Source organism: Filicampus tigris, chromosome 10, assembly GCF_054856515.1.
Source record: "Filicampus tigris isolate MCC_2025a chromosome 10, RoL_Ftig_1.0, whole genome shotgun sequence".
In the NCBI taxonomy this organism is placed as follows: Eukaryota; Metazoa; Chordata; class Actinopteri; order Syngnathiformes; family Syngnathidae; genus Filicampus; species Filicampus tigris.
In genome coordinates, this window is record NC_141226.1 from 5,673,135 (window position 1) to 5,694,612 (window position 21,478).

General features: G+C 41.3%; 1 protein-coding gene across 9 annotated transcripts in view; it reads right to left on the minus strand.

The window, feature by feature from the left end:
• Positions 1-21,478, minus strand: part of ctnnd2b (catenin (cadherin-associated protein), delta 2b) — a 166,315-nt gene that overhangs the window by 28,974 nt on the left and 115,863 nt on the right. For all 9 annotated transcript variants that reach the window (XM_086042890.1, XM_086042891.1, XM_086042893.1 and 6 more), the window contains 2 exons: positions 16,910-17,123; positions 3,948-4,134 (listed from right to left, as the gene is read on the minus strand). In XM_086042890.1, coding sequence (XP_085899016.1) covers positions 3,948-4,134; positions 16,910-17,123 — 401 coding nt within the window. The remainder of the gene's footprint in view (positions 1-3,947; positions 4,135-16,909; positions 17,124-21,478) is intronic.

The following is a 21,478-nucleotide window of genomic DNA, read 5'->3' on the forward strand; positions in this document are numbered from 1 at the left end:
TTGCGATTAAAAGCAGGAAAGAGAGAAAAACAACGAGAAGGATGGACGTTTTTCAAGAAAGTAACCCTTCATTCCTGCTGGTAGTAACAATTAGCTCCTGCCTAAGAGCACGACGCCAGAACGTGAGTCTTAAGGAGTTCACAGAAGAAAGTCATTTGTGATGAAGTCTGGGAATCTTGTGCAACTCAATATGGATATGAAATATGAAACATTTCAGGCAAGGTGTATTACATAAGAATTGTACTACTTGAAACTTTATTGAGGAAAGTAATTATTATAAACTGGAGAGAGCCAATAGTTAAAACCAAATTAGGCTGTTCCAGATATTTTCAAGACTACCACTTTAATATTACTTTTGTTATTGAATTAAAACGTCATGAGTAATATTTTTCTTCAACCATTTAGGCACATGTGCGCCAATATGTAATTTCTGCAACTTCAAAAGTACTTTGGCGCAAACACTGATTGTGCTGCGAGCTATAGTCATGTGATTAACCTCTATGCACAGTCACAATACAGTAATCAACCGATTAGCCACCCTTAAATTCCGATGGAATGCTTTGATACTTCCACCCACCAAGTAGCTGGCGATTGCAGCTGTTAATTTGATTTTGATTGCATTACTAGATAAGTCCTAGAATGTAAATTTTTCTCTGTAATGTTTTTGTTAATTGAAAATTATGGGCTTGGCTTACTTTGTGACAACACAGTGACCCTTTTTTTGCGTTCAGTTTAATGTACACTGTAACAATGTGTACAGATTTTCTCTTTTTTTTGGTTGTTAATGCTACAAATAATATTTTCCTGTGTTTGTGCACTGTATTTAAAACACCACACTTTAAATGGACACTTGGGCGAGCTTAACATTGGCACTTATATAAAAGGTTTGCATGTAACAATGAAATTATTATTAAAATGCCCACCTCAAAAGACTGTAGTGATTTAAGGTCTTTTTTTGTGATTAGGTTTACGACAAATTTCCTGTTTTCGGTCCCAGCGGTCTACGTCACGCGAGGAAGGAATGCGTGGTAATATTGCTCGCTTTGTCAGTTCTGTTGTCTAAAACGGTGACCGATCGCCACCAAAATGCAGATGCACATTACTACTCTTGTCCACTTCAACCTGTGAAAGTATAAAAGTGTTTTGCACAATCGTTTGGATTTATTGAAATAAAACGTGATCTCATCATGATCACCTCCACAAAATCAAAAATACCGTGGCGATTGCTCCTCCACTTTCACAAGCTGACGCGGACAAGAGCATGAATGCACACTCGAACCCCGACTGGTTTCGGACATTTAGCGACGCCAAACTCGTGTCTCAGGAGGGAGAGAGACGGCGGCTTGAAGCAGGCAGATTGGAGCTTTACGTCCCCTTCTTCCCTCCCCGGCTAAAGGTAGGATAGTGGGACGGCTAATAGCAACAACTAGCTTCAGGTCGTTAAAACAAAAGGCGTTAGCACAACAACATTAGCTCCTTACTGTCCGCCCAGCATGTGGAGGTGAAGATGACCCTGTGTCTTCATGTCGCCTCGCAAGCAGTCGCGCGCGGTGTCCCTGCTTTTTGCTTGCAGCCGCCACCTTTTGCCTGAGTGAAGCAGCGTGAGAGTGACAAAGGCCCTCATCGAACAGCGAACGAAAGGTTACAGCGAGGCTTACTGCACAGCCGAGTGTGGCCGCATTGGAACGTGCCATTTCGGCTGTTTCCTTCCAAATTGGACGGCGCGTTGAAAGTCGAAAAACTGGGACCATTCCTCATCCAAATAAATGTGCACGTCTACTCATTCCCACTTCAGTCTCTGTAAATATCCTGTAAATATCCTGACTGGTGTTTAATGCCTCGCCCGTTCTAACCGTGATCAGCAAAGAGGCAGTTTATTTTATTTTATTTTTTTAAAGCAAAGAAGCAGTGTACGCTCGTCCCAGCCTAAATTTACGTAGCTCTGCTGACTTCCACATTTCCTCATTCTCATATAAATCAGCCACGGAGAGGTTAATCCTTTTGATATGTTGAAGTGGGGCGGCACGGTGGTCGACGGGTTAGCACGTCCGCCTCAACAGTTCAGAGGTCGTGGGTTCGATCCCGGCCCCGGCCTCCCTGTGTGGAGTTTGCATGTTCTCCCTGTGCCTGCGTGGGTTTTCTCCGGGTACTCCGGTTTCCTCCCACATTCCAAAAATATGCATGGTAACTTGAATGGACTCTCTAAATTGCCCCTAGGTGTGATTGTGAGTGCGGATGTTTGTGTTTGTGTGCCCTGCGATTGGCTTGCAACCAATTCAGGGTGTCCCCCGCCTACTGCCCAAAGACAGCTGGGCGCCGTTTTTGGACGTTATAAGCAATAAAAGTATAATGATTTCCAATGGGGGGTTTGGAATTGGTTCCTCCCGTGACTCCGGCCGAACAAGGATAGAACGGTAGGGGGCGCGGCCATTGTGCTCATTATCAAGGGGCCTTATTCATGGAGTCACTTATTTCCTAATTTCTCCAAAATGAATGGATAAAATAGAAAATGGCAACTCTTTTCATTTTCCTGATCAAAAAATATATAAAATTAAATTGTTAGTGAAAACATGGCCATCCCAGCCCCACCGTCCCTTTAAACTTTTCCACAGTATTATCAGTCTTCATTAGCTGCTTGTGAAATGTGCCCACGCGCTGGATTTGTACACATCCTATACACCTCCTGGGAGCTTGGCCCTCTCTGTCCATAAAATCTAGTGACGCTTCTTATTGTAAGGCCGGGCTGGACAAGAAATCAGGATTGGCATTTTCACAGGCCCGCACGTGCGAATGAATGAGCACGTCGTGATGTCAGCATATATGATAGCTATTGTGTGTGCGTGTGACTCTTGATAACCATTATCTCTGCCATTGATGTTTATTGTCAACACTGTCAATTTGTTTAATGGGCTGCTTCCTCTGCTTGTGGGCCAGGCCCTTGGGCAAAAATGGAGGGACACTTTTATTTTAAAATTAATTGAAAAAATTAATTAATTGCACCGACAGCCCCTGAAGACACCGGCCCACCGGGCATTTGCCCAGTATGCCCAACAACCATTCCAGTCCTGCCGCGAGGGGAAAAGCTGGTATTGCAGAGGCCAATCAAATCAAAACTTTACTAGGAATATCAGGTACAGTACACTAAATACTTTTTGTGAAATTAACTTTGAGACCAAAGTTATACTTCTTTTGGTGAAATGTTTTTTGAATTTCTTTGCGGGCATTAGGACAGATGCAAATAGGTGCACGTTGGTCCACTGTACAAAACACAACTTAGATTTTTGGGCCTAAAACGGTCATTTAAGTTGGAAAAACTGGAAAATATGATTTACTGACATGGCATCGTTTTTACATTTATCTTTAAGTTGGGGTTCAAGAAAAGGGACAACTGTAAACTCTTATCTCAGCAAAACATTTAGTTGAATTGCCCAAATTGAAATGTTATTGAATTTTGTTTACTTTAAATTTTGAGTTCACCCAACATTATTTCTTTACAGTGTGACTAAGCATATTGAATCGTCATTGTGAAACCACAAAAGAGGCCTTGCTGGTTGGCTTCGAAATGCAGGTTAAATCCACTGTGGACACTCAATACGGTGAACCGCAACTATTTGTGGAGAATAGGGTCCTAATTGATAATAATTGAAGCCCACCCAAAAAGGTTTGTAATTCCATATAAAGGCCTCCATATGACAACAAATTACTTGTTCTCTCTTACGCACGGCTATGGCCTGACTAAATGAAGCTACTCTCCGTGCTTCAACATAGTTCCTTGGCCAAAAGATTGCTAGAGTGCTCTTGAACATGAACACTGACATGTCTTGCGACAGAGACCAATAAAGAAAAAATTAACAATAAAGTCAAAGTAGAATATGCTACTAATGTTCAAATTAGGTATGTAGAGTTGAGAACACAACAAGAAGAGACTGTTGTGTCGAGTTACTGACCGGAGGCAGCCGGTGGCATTGCGGAGAACTTGGGAGGAGTGGAGATGTAATTTGCGGTCTTCTTGCGTATGGGGGGAGGTGTCCCAGCCCGAGTGGGGAATGATCACAGCATTGGTCAGAACAGCCAGGGCATCCTGGATGATAGGCATCTTAAGGGCATCACATGATGAGAGGTTCCACAAGACACCTACACAAGACGGATGAAAAGTTAGGTTATAGAAAACCATCATTTATTTAATATGCGGACAATGGGTGAATTTTAATACAATGCATTTTATTATTGAGAATGAGATGTACATTAAATTTTGTCATCAGGATTAAAACTCATTCATCCATTCTTCATTAAAGACTATCAAGAACTTCATGTCCTTCGGAAGCTTCTCCTTGGGTCAACCATTATTATTGTCATATCAGCTATAGTGTCGTAATTCTTGTTGACCTTCACTTTGTTAAATATCAATGTCCGTATCTAAGGAATGCACCCGTGTAATTGGATGTTTGAACGTGTCCATCCCTGCTCACATCTGCATTAATCTAGCCTTCTCTGTAGCTTTAATTACAACCCTCAAAGATCAATGTGAAGACAGCGGTGTGTGTGGCAGCATGTGTGTGGTCAGAAGGAAGCTTAAAATGACTCGCTCGTGTCTCCACAACATTAATTAGCTGGGCCTGTGGCATCTTCTCTTGTGCTCACCTCATCTAAAACGGCCAAGTGGCCATGAGGGGATGCTACGGAACATGTACAATAGCTCTGCCATTTGGTTGCTTTCTATGGGGTCTTTGCTTTCTAGGGTCTTGGTTGAAGTCGTATTTGACACCACCCCCCCTAAACAAAAACAAAAAAACAAAAAAAACACCCAAATGCAATAGATGACCACCCAATATAAAGTATATGCCATTTTGCGGGGTTGTGCAGTGGTTAATACACCAGTATTTTAGATGATTTTTAAGTTTTATTTTATATTATCATTTATGTCAATGGATATTCAAATTAAATGTAACTGTAAATGAGTATAGTAAATAACATTATTTGTTGATTAGAATCTCAATTTAATTTCTGAAATACATTCCTGAATAGAACTGATGGTTAATATCATGCGCTAGCTGAAATTGAAAGAGTCTGCATAAAAGCACATTAGGATGTAGGATGGTCTCTTCAAATTTTTATGACAAGTGGAATAATACATTTGCTAAGCAGTGCATGTGTCTCCCCCTGAACATTAGTAACAGACAATCAGCCATGGCTCACCATGTACCATTTCACAACATCCTTGACTATTTTCACAAATGAATCTATATTGCAAACAATAAATAACAGTGGATAAAAATACAGCAGGAATCCGAAAATGCTTAATGTACATAGACAAATTTCTTTCTCACCTGCATCACAACAAATCGCATAACATTGCTCAGCTGTATTTATTAGTCAAACACAGGTGCAAAAATATAAACCAAAAGTTTTCTTCATGGACAAGTGGGTGAGATAGCTTTAATAAATGTAACATGGAGAAGAATTTCTCTTTGTTGATAATATCAATAAAATGAAGTTCAAATCTACCAGGCTACAAATACAACAGCAAACAGCCAAGTGCACTTAATTAAAGGGGATGATAGAAGCCATTCAGCCGTTTTGGTCCTCAACTTTGGAATAGCTTGCCAGAGGATGTCAGGTCCGCAGAGACTGTTGATATTTTTAAGAGGAAGCTCAAGACCTACCTTTTTAGTTTGGCTTTTAAATCATTTAAACAATTTATCTTTTTCTTGTTATTGGGGATTATTTTTACTTTATCATATTTTATCATACTGATTTTAGTTCTTAGATTATATTACTGTTTTGTCTTTTTGTTGTTGTTTTGTTGTCTTCAGTTGTTGTTAGCTTTTAGCTCCAGTGTTTCCTCAGGGGGGGTGGCTGCCTTTCCTGCGGGGGGCGTCATCGCAGGGGCTCCTTAGGTCCAGGTGACTGGGGGCCTCCACACTAGGTGTGCGGTCTCCCCGGCTAATCCGGGCCGGGCGTCTCTGTGATGGCGGCACTCCCCGTGGCCCGTGGGCTGTCATTCCCCTCAGCGTGAACGAGCCCCCCTTGGGTACCCTTTCCTCATATGGTTTCTCTGTGCCTTGTCATGTCTTTTTTATCAGGTTGTGTGCTTTGTATGTAGGGGTGTGTGTGTGTGTGTGTGTGAGGGGGGGGTCGAGTGCTGATATACTGGCGGATATATGTCTTTGGGTTTGTTGGGAGGAAGGCCGCTAGCGGGTCTTACTTTTATGTTGTGTTTTGGACATTTTTATTGGACAGCACTTTGAGTTACATTTTTTTTAAATGAAAAGTGCTGCATAAATAAATTTGATTTGATTTCGAATGTCTTTCGACCAAGTTTTGCCAGATATTCAAATATATCCAAATGTTATTGATGAAAACACATATGCTATATATGGTTGTGTGTCTAAATTTGCATTCCTCAATACACCTTTGTTGGCCTTCTGAGGTAGTCTCAAAAATACATTCATCAAAATCTTACACTCTATTCTGTATTTAAAATTCTAAGCATCCTGATGATGATCATGGTTGTATAGCCATAAGTGATGTAAATATCATCATGAGTAAAATCATCCGCTTGCCAGCCTCTTTTTTCAACTGTGCAATATGACATCATCCGCCTGAGGAGAAAGGCAGAGTGGCTCTTTATCTTTGATCAAACACATTTGCACCCACAAACTTGCACACACGCAGACGCGCGCACCCCCCCCCCCACACACACACATCTACACCCCCCCCCCCCCCACACACACACAGATGAAGGGGGTTAATTGCCTCAGCCTTACATCATGAGTGGCAGCAGGAGGTTACAAATGCGCTGTTGTATTGAGAGAGGGGAAATGAGCATGTCGGCTGGCTTTCTTTGTCTCTGAAGCCGTACCACAGCTTTCATTTGGGCTGCCATTCACTCCACTATCTCATTCCTCCCTCCTGCATCACTGCATCGCATCTCTTTATTTGCCTGTTGATATTTGAATTTTCTTTGCAGACTTTTTATGTCTTGGACATTTAGCACCACCGTTTGTCAATTTGATAGGACAGCGGGAGCACAGAGAAATATGTTCAAACTATTGCCTCCGAAATACCTGCTTGTTTAATAGCGGGGTGAAAAAAAAAAAGAAATCTTTTTTTTTAAACTGTCATAGTTCAGTCTCCTTCTGTCCCACCATGCCAACTAGAGCTGGAGACAATTTAAAGATTCAGTTTGTTCAAAATTGCTATTCTTATTAAAATAATTAAAAACAATCATCCATCCAGCCGTACATTTTCAATACCACTTATTCTCATGCCTATATGGACTAATTGGCCATGGGATCACTGTGCCTGCAGGAAGTTAAAATGTAAGAACATATAGTTGTAGTTTTCAATGTTGAGACCGTCTGCCTCTTGCTGCTCTTATAATGACGCTGTACTTAGAGCCCGAAATTCAGCCAGCTGTAGCAAGATTCAACCCATCACACAGTGTGAACTTTCAGTAAATTACAGATTTGGCCATTTCGAGTCATGAAGTGTGGCTTGGTTTTTTATCTAACAAGCCTGCAAAAATCACAGTTGAGATCGTGCTATAAACTAACCCAAAAGTGGGTTGAAAAGAAAGAACTCTAAAACGACAAACACAATTCATACCAGCATGGTCTTACAGCTGTGCAAAGGCAGTTTAGCTCACATCTCCTGCTATCCATTCAGTTTCTAGACTGCTTGACATATAAGAGGAGAAAACATACGTAAGCACGCAGAGAACATGGAAACTGCATGCATGAAGGCAGATGCCATTGAAATGCAGAGCCTCAGAAAGGTGAATTAGACTCATCATTACTATTCACGACTAATCACAATGACTTTAGGAGCAAAGTCTTGGATTGTCTTATCCGAACTTCGCCTTCACCCTGATGATCTGCTGTCAGTTCTTTTTTTTAATGTTTTATTTTTCTGTCCAGAAGAACAGCGGTCACCAGTGTTGGACATTACAGATTACTTCATGGCTCCCCATTTTTGCTCGACTTTTATCCCCAAACTACTTTTTTCTGGGCTTGAGGTCGGGGTCCTGTGCTAGCTCATCCACACCACACTCATCCAAGCATGTCTTGATGGACGTTGCGTTGTGCACTGCTGCACAGTCATGCTGGAATGAAAAAAAGGCCTTTCTTAAACTATTCGCACAAAGTTGGAAGCATACAGTATGCCTCCAAAGGTTCTGGGTCAGATAAAGAATAAAACTATGTAATATATACATAGTTATAAGAATTTGGGGAAATAAAGGGTCTATATTTTAAAGGCTAACAAATTTAGTTTTTTTCCTTGAGGTATAGCTTTTTTGCTGTGCATTCATCATCTGTTTGGTGCTGTTGACATTTTTGCATTTCGGCTTGACATTTCTTTGATGGTGGTAGAATACCAAAGTGATTACTCACTGAGACTGGCTTGATGAAATTTTGATGAATTGATGGAGGTCTAACAGTCAGAGTAGCCTACTGTAATTTAATGTGGTACTGTGAAGAAAAGCCACACGTTTTCTTGACTTGGAACAAAAGCTGGATGGCTGTTTTCAATGATAACTTTTCTCATACGTCACAGGTAAAATTTGTATAAATGAGCGTTGTCAAAAACAGGGTTTCAGCAGTATCATGTTTTGTGTTTTAATCCCATTACCCTGTCAAGTATTCCTTAGGAAATTACTTAGCCCCCAGGGGAGCCTAATGCTGTGTCTTTAGTTCAATTTACCCACTGCCGGACTGGAAGAAATTGTCTTCTTTTCTGCACCATAGTGTGGGGTTTCCCAAGGACACCCACAAGTAATGTCCACAGGCTGCATGCTGTATCTAATCAGCTGGGGAAAGAATTTTCAGCTGTCTTAAACTGCCTGTATATCTCCCCAAAATCCACATTTTGTTCTAAACAGGAAACAGAGCTGAAGAGGTGCAAGAGAGATTGGAAAACAGAGGTCATTTTCCCTGCTTGATGCTTTTTTTTCACTCCCCCAAGGCCTTTTTTTTTCATCATGGCTGTGTACAGTACGTGTGAGTCACGCAGCTTGCCTACCCGTTGTAGCCTGATTCCAAATGCCCATAAGAGGAAGAGATGATACTGACGAAAGGCACAGTTGATACACACGTATAGGAAGGTGTGGTAAAATGTATATAAAAAAAATACAACCTCTGACAAAGGTGTGAGAGTATGAAGGAGATAGTAAGACACAGTTCTTCTGGGTCTTTGAGAGAGACCAAAGCATGCTCTCTCTATGACTGATCAGTTCATCAATTTGTGACAGGAGAGATTTTTGTGCTCTGTTTTTTAAAATGCTGCTCACAGCCTAGAAAAGCCGTGTGTGCAGTGAGAGGGTCACTACATCGCATTTATATTAACATTGACACTGACTCAGAGAATAAGAGGTTCATAAAATGTCATTTTTGGTGGGTAATCATCAAGTGAGGATATTCCCATCTGGAGCTTTTCCCACACTAACATTGTGTTTTGTAGACCTATGGCCGAAGTCGAATTTTCTAAGCATTCTGCTCCAGCTCCACAACACAAAACTAATCATTTTCTAGTCATTCCTTGTTAAAGTCTTATGTAAAAACAAGAGCATTATCCAAACAAACTGGTGATAATTCTGATGTCTGCCTAAATTGCTGATCTTGCCACAGACAGCTTTTTTCCTTCATATGCAGTTCGACGTTCAAAACATTGAATTCACAGGTATTGTACGAGTTACTGAGTTAACAATATTGGAATGTGTTAAATTCCCTGACTGATTTGTTTCAGCAGCAAAATCATTGTGATGTTTTTTTTAATGCTTATATGGACTATGGCATTTGTTGTGAAAGACAAATCGGTAAATGTCAGGACAACCTTACCAGATCAGTTTATTTGGGGTTATTTACAGTCCAACAAGAACAAGAACTATAGTGGCCCAAAAGGATGTAAAAAGACTGATTTATTGACTGGTGAAAGAGCACTCCACCTTAAGGGTTATTGATATTAACTAAGCACTTCATATGAGTGCATAAATGTATTTTATGAATCCCCTCTATATCCTTACTGCGAGACACTTTACCCACAATTAGGGTTGCCAACCGTCCCTTGAAAAACGGAATCGTCCCGTATTTAGGAACGTAAGTACGCGTCCCGTATTGAGTTGTAAAGGCACGCACTTTGTCCCGTAATATCGTTAGAGTACAAAATAATATGTAAAATGTTGATGGAATTCATGAAAAACAGTTCCCTTTATATGACAATTTACGGTAACGGTCCTAGGCCCTCTGCTCTGCGACCAATGCGCTGACAGCACATTCATACACGAGTATGACGATACAGAACCCGCTTATGGTCGAGGTAATGTGGCGAGCCAAAGTAGATAGCGGGAGTTAACAAAGCAACATGACAAATTTGTTGTCCACCAGGCAACGCCAGAGATAGATATGGTATGTGAAGAATTATTTGTTTTTTAACCCTCCAATCAAGGTTAATATGGGAATGTGCAATGAATGTCAGCATTGTATGGACAAACAACATACAATAATTTTGGGGTGGAATGAACAAGTATAATTGATTGACAAGTACATTAAATAGATTAATAATACATAAAAGTATTACTAATTAGATTAATAATACATAAAAGTATATATATATATATATATATATATATATATATATGTATATATATATTAATTAATTGCAAATATCACTACTTTATCTTGAGGATCGACACTTAAAATTGAGCACGCTGGATCGGAATATCGATATTTTGGTATCGATACGCCCATCCCTAGTTGAAGGCAGTCAGGTCGGCTGTCCCGGTCGATGAGGTGTCCCTTATTTATTTTTCATGGAGTTGGCAACCCTACCCACTTAGTAGTTCGGTCTACTTATGTCTTGTTTTGTGAAAAAGGTCCCTTTTTGACACCTGTCTGTTCCCTTGACACATTGGAACCGGTCGTTTGAAGTCGATACGGTATATAAAAAAACTGAAGTTGGGTGGAGGAGATCTTATAAACTTCCAAAATCAGACTGGTCAAAAGAAGCTAGTTTGTTCCCCCAAGTGAGCTATTCCAACATCATAAATTATTTGATTGTAAAGAAGAGTGTAAAGAAAAAATGTGGGAGGACTTTGATGCTGTCAAGACCCTGAAGTTTGATAAAGACTGTGTCCGGAGGTGTGAAGGATGTTGGCTGGATCTTTGTCTCGTCACAGGAAACGTATGTTGCTTTTGATTTACAGTGACACAGTATGTCCATCATTACTTTAATAGTGCAAAACGTTGTTCATTTAATCGTTTGTATCCGGATAAGCTCGTCTTGCTCTCCATAGAGCTTACAAGATACCTTAGCGTGCTAGCTGCTAAAAAAGAGACACACTTTTTGATGATTCGTCATCAAATGAGGGACATAGAAGATCATTTTACAGTGGTTTTAATCAATCAAGTTTTTAGTTTCTCAAAACATATGACATTTGCATTCGTACATAACAGATTAACGTTGAACGGCAATGTAAACTAAAACTTCGCTGGGTATGCAAACAGGTAAGCATCTGCCTCAAATTCACAATCAAATGTTTATCTTGACCCACTGAAAATGAAAAAGAATACAGTTCCTGATATAAAGCACTTTGAGTTGCATTTTTATGTATGAAAAGTGCTATATAAATAAAATGTGATTGATTGATTGATTGATAAATTGATCAGATCATATCCTTGTATAGTGTGATGGTGGTCACGTCGAAGAATTAATAGCTATTGTGCTTATCGTCTTTCACACAACTGCTTTGTGTTTTCCCCACTGGATTAGAATCACTGCCAGTATCACCAAACAAGATTTCTTATCTCTAGTTGATCAATTAGAGCACCCGTAAACAGCACAGAAGTTCACCATTATTTTCAACACACAACGGACTTACAGTGGTACCTCTACTTACGAAATTAATTGGTTCTGGAAGAAATTTCTTAAATAGAATATTTTGGAAGTAGAGACGCATTTTCCATGTAAATGCCCTAATCCGTTCCAAGCCATATTCAGACATAAATGTTTCATAAAACATAAAAATGCATCAAAACATGTAACAAAATACATGTTACAATTAGACTGATTTAATAACGTGGCGACTGTTGATACATTACGGTCATATTCTTTGGCGAGATCAACCAAACGTATCCCTTTTTCATACATTTCTATTATCTCTTGCTTTGTTTGTATGGACAAAAAAAAAATATTTTCTCCTTTTTTTCTTTTCCTCGTTTCTACTCCACGTAAAACTATCGGAACACATCATGGCTCGAGGGGCGAATGACAACAGCACTGCATAGACAAATCTCAAATCCATCACATATATATCTATCTACCTGTCTGTCTACACACATAGACACATAAGGTAGAGGTCCCTCTTAGCCAATGGGATGCCAGGAAGATGCTACGTAATAGCCAATGGCAGAGCAGCTACGAGTATGTTGCGTTCAGGAAACTCTGGAGGTGCGAGTAGCAGCCCATACTGTATTTTTACCTTTCGTATCCTGAAATTTCTTTCGTAACCAGAGGCGATATTTTCCTGTTGAGGCGTTTCGTAACTTGAACATTTCGTATGAAGGGACGTTCGTAAGTAGAGGTACCACTGTATTTTCTTGAGTTCTTGGGTTCACCAGAATAAATATTGTAGTCTAGAGCGGCGTCGCCGTGACGTCAGAAACCATTTTTGATGGGGGTGTGGTAGGGATGGCAGAGCGATTTAGCAACCTATTTTGGCGGACTTATTTAAAGGTAACGATATGAGGACAATGGAGGAAGCCTTGATAAATATAGTGCATTTATCAACAATGAAAGATGCATGTTGTCAAGGTGCGGGCTACTTCGCGTCTAAAACAGTCGGGCTTTGTCTGAATGTGCACACTATTCCCTATATAACGGTAGTTCACTATCAATTGTCCAAGAGAAAAAATGTAGAGTACACAATATTACCCACTATGCACTTGGATAAGGGCAGACACGGACAGCTCGTCCGTAAAAATGAGTAAATAAACTTCATTGCATCTAAAGCCTCAGGGTTCAGAGCGTGGGGAAAAAAGTAGCACATTAATGTCCAGAAAGCACGGTAGGCCAACCTGTCTTTGCCTGGGCTCAAGAGCAAGTCCGCTTGTCGTTTCAAGTGTTTGGCTAGGTTGGAGGTTTCCGCCTTTAGCTAGACACGTTTTAAAACTCCGTTTACACATGGGTGCATCTGTGTTAAGCGCCTCGCCATGCTTATTTTTTTCCAAGCCGAACTACTGTCATATGGCACTTCATGCCCTTGGTTTGTCCAAGAGTTGCGGCGTGGTGATGTTTGCTGCAGTCATTCTCCTTTCTGTGTGCCTGTGTGTCTCTCTCTTTTCTTCTCCCTTTACAGCAGCTCTGCTCTTTCCAAGCTTTCTTCTTGCTACGTGTGCTGCTCCAGTCCGCGCTGCTTGCTTGTTACCCCTGGCTTGCGTCAAAGCAACTGTAGTTACAACGCGATAACGTCACGTGGCGAGTGGTGACGCTATGCGCTTTGAAACAAAATACTTGGAAGGAAAAAACTCTTGAGAAAAATGTGCTCTTTGATGTGACCCTATTCATTCCACATTCATTCACACTTACAGTATCTCATCAATATCACTCAAGGTTACACTAACTCCCTCACTGCAAATGGGCCAGTGTTAAAAGTTCGAGGAGTGTTAAAAACAGAATGTCAGTGTTACATTAACCCTACTCCATAATAAAATAGCCTGTGTAGTCTAAGAAGATGTCACGTTGTTAAAATGGGGTGTTACCTGGATTCAACCCTGATTGGTATCCATTTGAAATTGAAACCACACCCTTAGGTAATGATTGAAGTTGACTGGTTAGAGTCGAGACAGTTTTCTACAGCATCATTTTCCTCCTCACTTGCAAGATGGAATCAAACTTCCCTAAGGTAGGCAAAACTTTCACATGATGGTATTTCATGGGAAAAAAAGCCTCATAACTGTTGTTTCCACTTGAATTTTCTATTTCATATTGTTTAAAACAGATTGGCCAGTAGTGGTATTCGTGTACCATCACATAGTCATTTGGGCCAATTGGGTTCATTAACACGGTATTTAACACATTCTCGTTGAAGCATTATACCTGCGGGCAGCTAGAACTGATCAGCTGCTGGCATCTGTGGTGTGGCTCAGAGGAAATCCGCGGACTCAGGACCAGAGTTGTTTTCGTCAACGATGACGATGACGAAAGTATTTCGTTAACACACCTTTTTTTCATGACGATAACGAGACGATGACAAGCTAAACGTGGCTCGTTGATGACGAAAACATGACGTGACGTACATGAATTTTCGGTGACGAGACGAAACAGGACGAAATTTTTAGTGTGTGGTCCGTCAGACGTTCAAAACTTATGACATCCCTTACTATTGTACACGTAATTTGTCTTTCATAAAATTGCAATGCTGGTGTAACCTATCCCTGTTTGGGCACACCCACCGCCGGGAGAGCACGCGGGGCGTACGCAGGGCGCATGCATCACACACACCGTTGCACACACCGGCACAACAAAACACGGAACAGGTCTGCGGTCATTCTGACAGACTTTCCTGTGACGGACCATGGCGACAGCGACACCAAATGGGCTTGGTGGTCGGAAACGAAGGAAAAATATGGACATACTTTCCGTACAACCCAGCAGAAAGAACAACACGATGCATTGTAGACGGTGAATGTGGCCACAAACTAGGTAGAAAGAATGACAAATCTCAAGCGACAGCTGAGGGCTCACCACGCTGATATTTTGTCCCAACTCGTCCTATTAACATATACAGTACTGTATACATTTACTTGCACTCCGTTATTTAATAATGTGATCAATTTCATTGTGCTTAAAATTTTCCACGTAACTTGAGGCGCAAATGGGCTGAGGTAAGGCATAAGTTATTTTGGTTGAGCTAACGTCAAGGCTAATATCAATTCATTCGCTTGTTGTGTGTAAGGTCAAATATTACAAGTAGATTAAGGCAGTGGTTCCCAACCATTTTTCTACCACGTACCAGTTGGTCTGCATTGGTGTGTCAGTGTGTGTGTGTGTGTGTACAATAATAAACGCGAATCCACAGGTGTTTTTTATTTCACCAATATTGAATGACTTTTTAGCCTTAGCAATGCGGTTAGCCGCCAAAGTACTTACATTTTTTGACGAATCAGTTAAAAAATGTATGCCTGTATGTACGGAATGTATGTATGCCTATTTTTAACTAAAACGGACTAAAACCCTTTTGAATTTTTGTTGACTAAATTTACGAAAACTAGACTAAAACTTTTTGGGGGAGTTTCCATCGACTAAAACTAGACTCAAACCTTTTTGAATTTTCGTTCATTAAAACTAGACTTAAACTATCACTAATAGGAATGACTAAATGTGATGAAAACCAATAAGCATTTTCGTCCAAAAGACTAAGACTAAGACTAAATCTAAAATGCCTGCCAAAAACAACACTGCTCGGGACAAGATGGATTCTTGGGGTTTTGTGAACCCACAAATACGACAAGAATTCAGCTTGCAGCCAGGTTACCTAAAGGCTGCAAATAACACACTCCCTCTGTGACAGTAGCAATGTCACTTTCAGAATTTGTTTTTCTGATTTCATTCCTTGATTGGAATAAACTCCAAAGAATTCTGGATGTTAGAAATTATTTATAGTGTCGATGACTGTCTATCAAGGTCCTGGAGGTAAACGTCTTTTCATGATAACAGGCTTTGGGAACAGCAAGAACTAGAAACATGGCTGGTAATCATTTAATTATTTTGGTGTTTGGTTTCAGTCAAGACCTCAGAGGGTTTAGAATGACAACTTGCATACTGCAGTTTGACGTGGAACATGATTGCTAAAGCACACTGTGGGCCAAACAGCACTGAATGAGTGCATGTGTGTGTGTGAGATTGGTGAACTGTAACACAAAATTATTTTTTCACCAAATGTCCACAATGCTTCTACATACAATGCACACATCTCTGAAAGACACTGGCTCATTTTAATAGTTTTCATCCGTTTTTCAGTATCCCATTTCAGTTGTATGTGCCCAAGAATGCAAGGCACCCAGGGAGGCTTTTGCGACGAAAAAAGACAAAAAAGACACAGCCACTCTTTGTTGCCGGTGGCACCAAGAAGCCAGAGCCTCCCCGCTGAGAAGTAGCCAATTGAGGTTTGCTTTACCTGCTATAGAAACTCACTGCTGTCGAACACGCAACGCAACTGCCCGTGCCGGAAAGAAGCCCGTTTTTGTGTCGTTAGCCTTGGCTGAATTAGCGGCACAAAGCCCACTGCTCTCTGTGACAGAAAGCCACAGCACCGGCCGGAAAGAAGCCAGTTTTTTCCAGTAAGCCCCTTTCACATTCTTCGGGAATTTATGTAGGTTGGGACCTGGAGGTGTTGTTGCATCCAGCCACAATGCATCGGTTAGGCATTTTTGTTTGATTCTCGAAATTTGTTCGAAAACAACAGGACACAGACAAAGCAAGCCAAGTAACAATAGCAAAATGCTGCCGTCGTCTCTTCACTGACATCGTCTGGCTGATGTAGCAAATGAGCAGTCTCTGCCTGCTGACTGTATGGCGAACATTTGCGACCTTGAACGAACCCTGACGCGAATGCAACTTTTGTTGTTTTCGAAAACACTTGCAATTGTTCGCAGCTAAGTGGGATAGGGACTTTACTGCCGCCACTTTGGCTCCTGTAGCAGGTGAATAATTGACAATTAGTCTGACAATTAGTAATTGACAATCATGTGTGGGCTTTTTCAAGTGAATGATGAGAATGGCTCCCAATACACATCAGTACTTTTGACAGTTGGTGTTTGATTCCTAGTTTTGTGATTAAATGTGCATTAATGAAGCGCAAAATACAGATTTTGACCAGCAAACTGTGATGCGAAAACACTTGTGTGTGTTTCACCTGTAAGGAGTTCTCGGATCTCTACATCTGTGGTTTTCCGAAGCAGACGGACCAGAGCTGGTATTCCTCCACAGTTTTTTAGTGCAATCTTGTTGTCGTCATTGGCCTTCCCATATACCAGGTTCCGAAGGGCTCCACAGGCGCTGCGGTGCACATCAGTCATACGGTGGTCCAGCAAATCCACCAGAAGCTGGATGCCACCCTGTCGCCGGATCTGAGGTAAGGAAAGGTAGAAGACTATAGTATCTTTGACAAATGCATTGCTCTCTTGAACCTGTAGCGGGAGTATACCAAATAACAGAGATGGGCATTTCATCCAAGTGACGGAATGGTCCGTCCAACAGTCCTGGACGGATGCCCATTGTCTGGACGGATAGACACAGAACGAGAGTCTTTAAAAAGGACAGACTAAGATAGGACGGAAGTAGGTTTTCGTCCATCCCTCTAATCATCCCGAACCGGATCAAGTACCAACTGATGTGTTATGTTGGGTTCTTTTAAAAAGCAAGACCACTGTTCTCTTCCATGATACCACGAAGCTGCCTATATGAACTGCCCGCACAACACTATTCGTCTCCTTCAGTAACATTGCACAGCCACAATCTGCCCAGTAGTGGTTCAACACACGTAATACAATGGATTTGCCACAGGACCATTTCACTCACAGGCGACTGACAGAAACACGTCTTGCTTGTCTTGTGTGTGTAATCCAGTATAAACTTTGTGTCATGGTATTGGGTGTAAGAAAAAGGTGGATATGTCCTTCTCTCTGACTGGGACATCTCTTGAGCATAAAAAGCCGCCGTACGACCCGGAAGTGGATGTCTCGTTTCCTCCTAAAATAACCTTACCTGTTATTTTGCAATAATTATTTTTACTGGTAAATAATGCATTTAAAAACTGAAAACGTATTGCATTATAACGCAAAAGTTTTGTAATAAAACAAATGCAAAGAAGAATGCGTTATGAAGCAATCTTAAATATTCTCGTGATGTCCCCTGGCGGGCTCCGGTCAAGGTACCGACGTGGTTGTGTTGGCAGCTAAATGCTATCTTGGTTAAACAGTTGGAAACAATTCAATCCACTCACGATACTCCCAGCCAGTAAGTGGATGTGAATAGGAAATTAACCAGCTAATGAGCATTAAATAATGTTTTTGAATCATGAAACCTCTGCCATTAGCATCTCTCCCACAGCATCCATGGACACTTTTCTTTTGGGGCGGCAGGGAGGATGGACTGATGGAATGTAAAGATGGAAGCACTTTAAAAGGACGAGCACGGACGGGTCGGAGGATCATTATTTTTATGAATAAGGATGGAAGTGCTCAGGTCGCGAACGGAGGACAGACCAGCAAAATGGGGTAAAGGGCCCATCTCTGCCAAATAATAACCAGACATCACTAACTTCCACTTAGTGTGAACTGAAAAATGCATGTTCATGCGATTAGTGTGACCTTATAAGGAAGCATCTTTTGCCGTTGTCCTCCTGTCTAGTGTGCGCTACAATAAATTTGTAGCACGACAAAAGTGAAAATGAGACAAATTGTTTCAAAGCAGGTGGAATAGTAGGTAAGGAACCGTTTCTCTTGTGTTAAACTGGGTGTTTCATTTTAAATATGTGACAGCATTTCAGAGAGTGTGATTTCCCCTACTCGTGCCCTTCCAAGAGCATTGAGATCCCCTACCAGAATGAGGAAGTGCTCAGCAGAAGCTCCCTGCAGCAACCCCTCCTCTTAGCAGTTTGGGGGATGTGGAGAGAAATACACACAACAGAATATCAGCCCCAGCTATTCCTCAGCCTTCTCACTGTATTTTTAATGCATGCTGGCGGATTCTGTTTGAAGAATAATGTTTGTCCCAAATCAATCCCTTAGATTCATGGGCAGGGTTAGTAACGTTAAATAAAGTTGAATCGAGTTGCATTATAGTGACAGATGTTTTCTAAGGGATCCTAAGTGACGAGACACAAGGTCAAACAGTCGGAGCGGCGCGACATTCAAAGTTGTGTTTAAGAGGGTGTAATGAGACATTAACACCATTTAATATGGAGCTCAGACAGCTGCACATTTGGAAAGGACTCACCCAGCAGTGTGTCTTGGATTTCACTCTCTTTAGCTAATCTGTATATTCTTTTTCACTTCACCTTGACTCCAGAGTTGCAATATAAAATGTATTATGTATTTTCAGGATCTAAAGCGGAAATCAACCGAAACAAATTTTTTTCAAGAATATGTTCCCAGCATGCCCACTGGTTGAAACACGGCATTCTGATTAATAGTGTGTTTGTGCAATATGAGTTAAGCAGCAAAATTCACCAGTTTTTAGCCATCTCGGGGGGCGGACATTTTGTCATTTCTGTCGACTGAAAATGACATCACAGTTGCGCAGGGCTCAGGGAACGACCAATCACAGCTTGCTTGTTTTCTAAAGCTGAGCCGTGATTGGTTGTTACCTGAGCCCTGGGTAGTTGCGATGTCATATTCAGTAGACAGAAGTGACAAAATGGCCGCCCCCAGAGATGGCTAAAAATTAGTGGATTACCTCTTATTCCACAAATGCAATATTTATCAGAATACCTTGTTTCAACTAGTGGGCTTGCATAGAACATATTCTTGAAAAAAATATGTTTGGGTTGATTTCAACTTTACTGACTAGTTATTGCATTAAATAGAAATTACGCTGCTATGCATTCAAGTGACATTAAATGACATGCAATTTACTGCTGAGGACGGCAGGTGAATAAAAGTACATATGAATTGATCAAATAGATGATCATGTTTCTACGATTATTAGAACCAAGCTTTGCAAATCTAACTTTCTTTGCATAGCATTTTCTGCTTGTTTTGATTGGCAATGTTGAAAGCGACATGATGTCATGTGTTTGTTTTTGCCATTTTCGCCTCAACATGCCCTGTTAAACTTCAGGTCTGGTGTATTTTTGGACTAGATTAGAGGATTACAGTACAAAATCTCAAGTTATCAGGGAAATCTTTTTTTTCCGCATTGGAAAAGCAGAATTGCTGACAAATCAGCTTTTCTAAAGGGCATACTCAAATGTGTGCGTGGACGTGTGTAGGGGTGGGTGTGGTGGAGGGGCGCTCTGGTTCGACATTTTGAGATTATGGGGGCACCATTTTACATACGCTGTGACCCAAAGGCACAAAGGGCTCATAATGAGTAAAGCCTGTCAGATGGAGTCCTGCCCAAATCCTCAATCTTGCATGCACTGCGACAAGTTACAACCCTCTGTGATGACGCAATTGCAGCTGGTGAGCGGGCATAAATCAAGCTTCTCTAAATAGAGTAAAAAAACACAGGTACCATGCTGAGTGGTTGGTATTTGGAGGAATATCTAACTTGAGTCCTTGAAAAAGACAAGGTGGAACAAATTTGTACAGCTGAAATGACAAGGGTTTGTCCTCTGAGTCAGGGGCGTCATTAGGGTTTATGGACAGGGGGGTCTCAGCCCGCAGGGGATGCACAGGATATGAGCAAGTGCATCAAGCGAGCAAAAAATTTGCAGGCAGATAATCAGCATTGCTAATTATGCGTAGAAGTTTAAAGTCCATCCATCATCGATACCGCTTATCCTCACAAGGGTCGCGGGGCGTGCTGGAGCCTATCCCAGCTGTCTTCGGGCAGTAGGCAGGGGACACCCCGAATTGGTTGCCAGCCAATCGCAGGGCACACAGAGACAAACATCCACACTCACAATCACACCTAGGGGCAATTTAGAGAGTCCAATCAACTTACCATGCATGATTTTGGAATGTGGGAGGAAACCGGAGTACCCGGAGAAAACCCACGCAGGCACGGGGAGAACATGCAAACTCCACACAGGGATCGAACCCACGACCTCTGAACTGTGAGGCGGACGTGCTAACCAGTCGGCCACCGTGCCACAAGTTTAAAGTCAACAGATTCAATTTCTGGTGTTATTTCAGTGATTTTTTTAATATTGTGCCAAAACACAGGAAATAAGTGCCCAGCATAAACAGAACAAAAAAAAGGTGGACCGATCTGTCAGTCCGTCACTGACGGATGCCCATTTTGCTTACAATTGACGATAGACAGGTGACTAAAAAAAAAAAAAAAAAAAGACGAACTAAGCACTGATGGAAGTGGTTCGTCAGTGTAATCGTCACTAACCGGGTCCAGTACCACTCAGTCCATCACAGACGCCTGTTTCGCTGATGACTGACAGAAACACACTCCGCCTGTTTTGTGTGTGTTTGTTCACAGTAAGGTTGTGCGATACTGGGAATTTTGGTATCGATCCGATACCAAGTAAATACAGGCCGATACCGATACGATACCAATACGATATGATACTTTTTGCTTGAAAATGTCATGATCCCCTTTGAGTTAGTATACAGTATTATGTTTGTTTATATATATATATATTTTATACTTTGAGCGAAGTATCGAGCCCAGGACAATAGTATCGATCCGATCCAAGTACTTGCTTAGTATCGATAATATCGATATTTGGATCGATCCGCCCACCCCTAGTTCACAGAGGGTTCTAAGAGAGGACTGCATTGACTATTTGTGTGAGTGTTTCTGT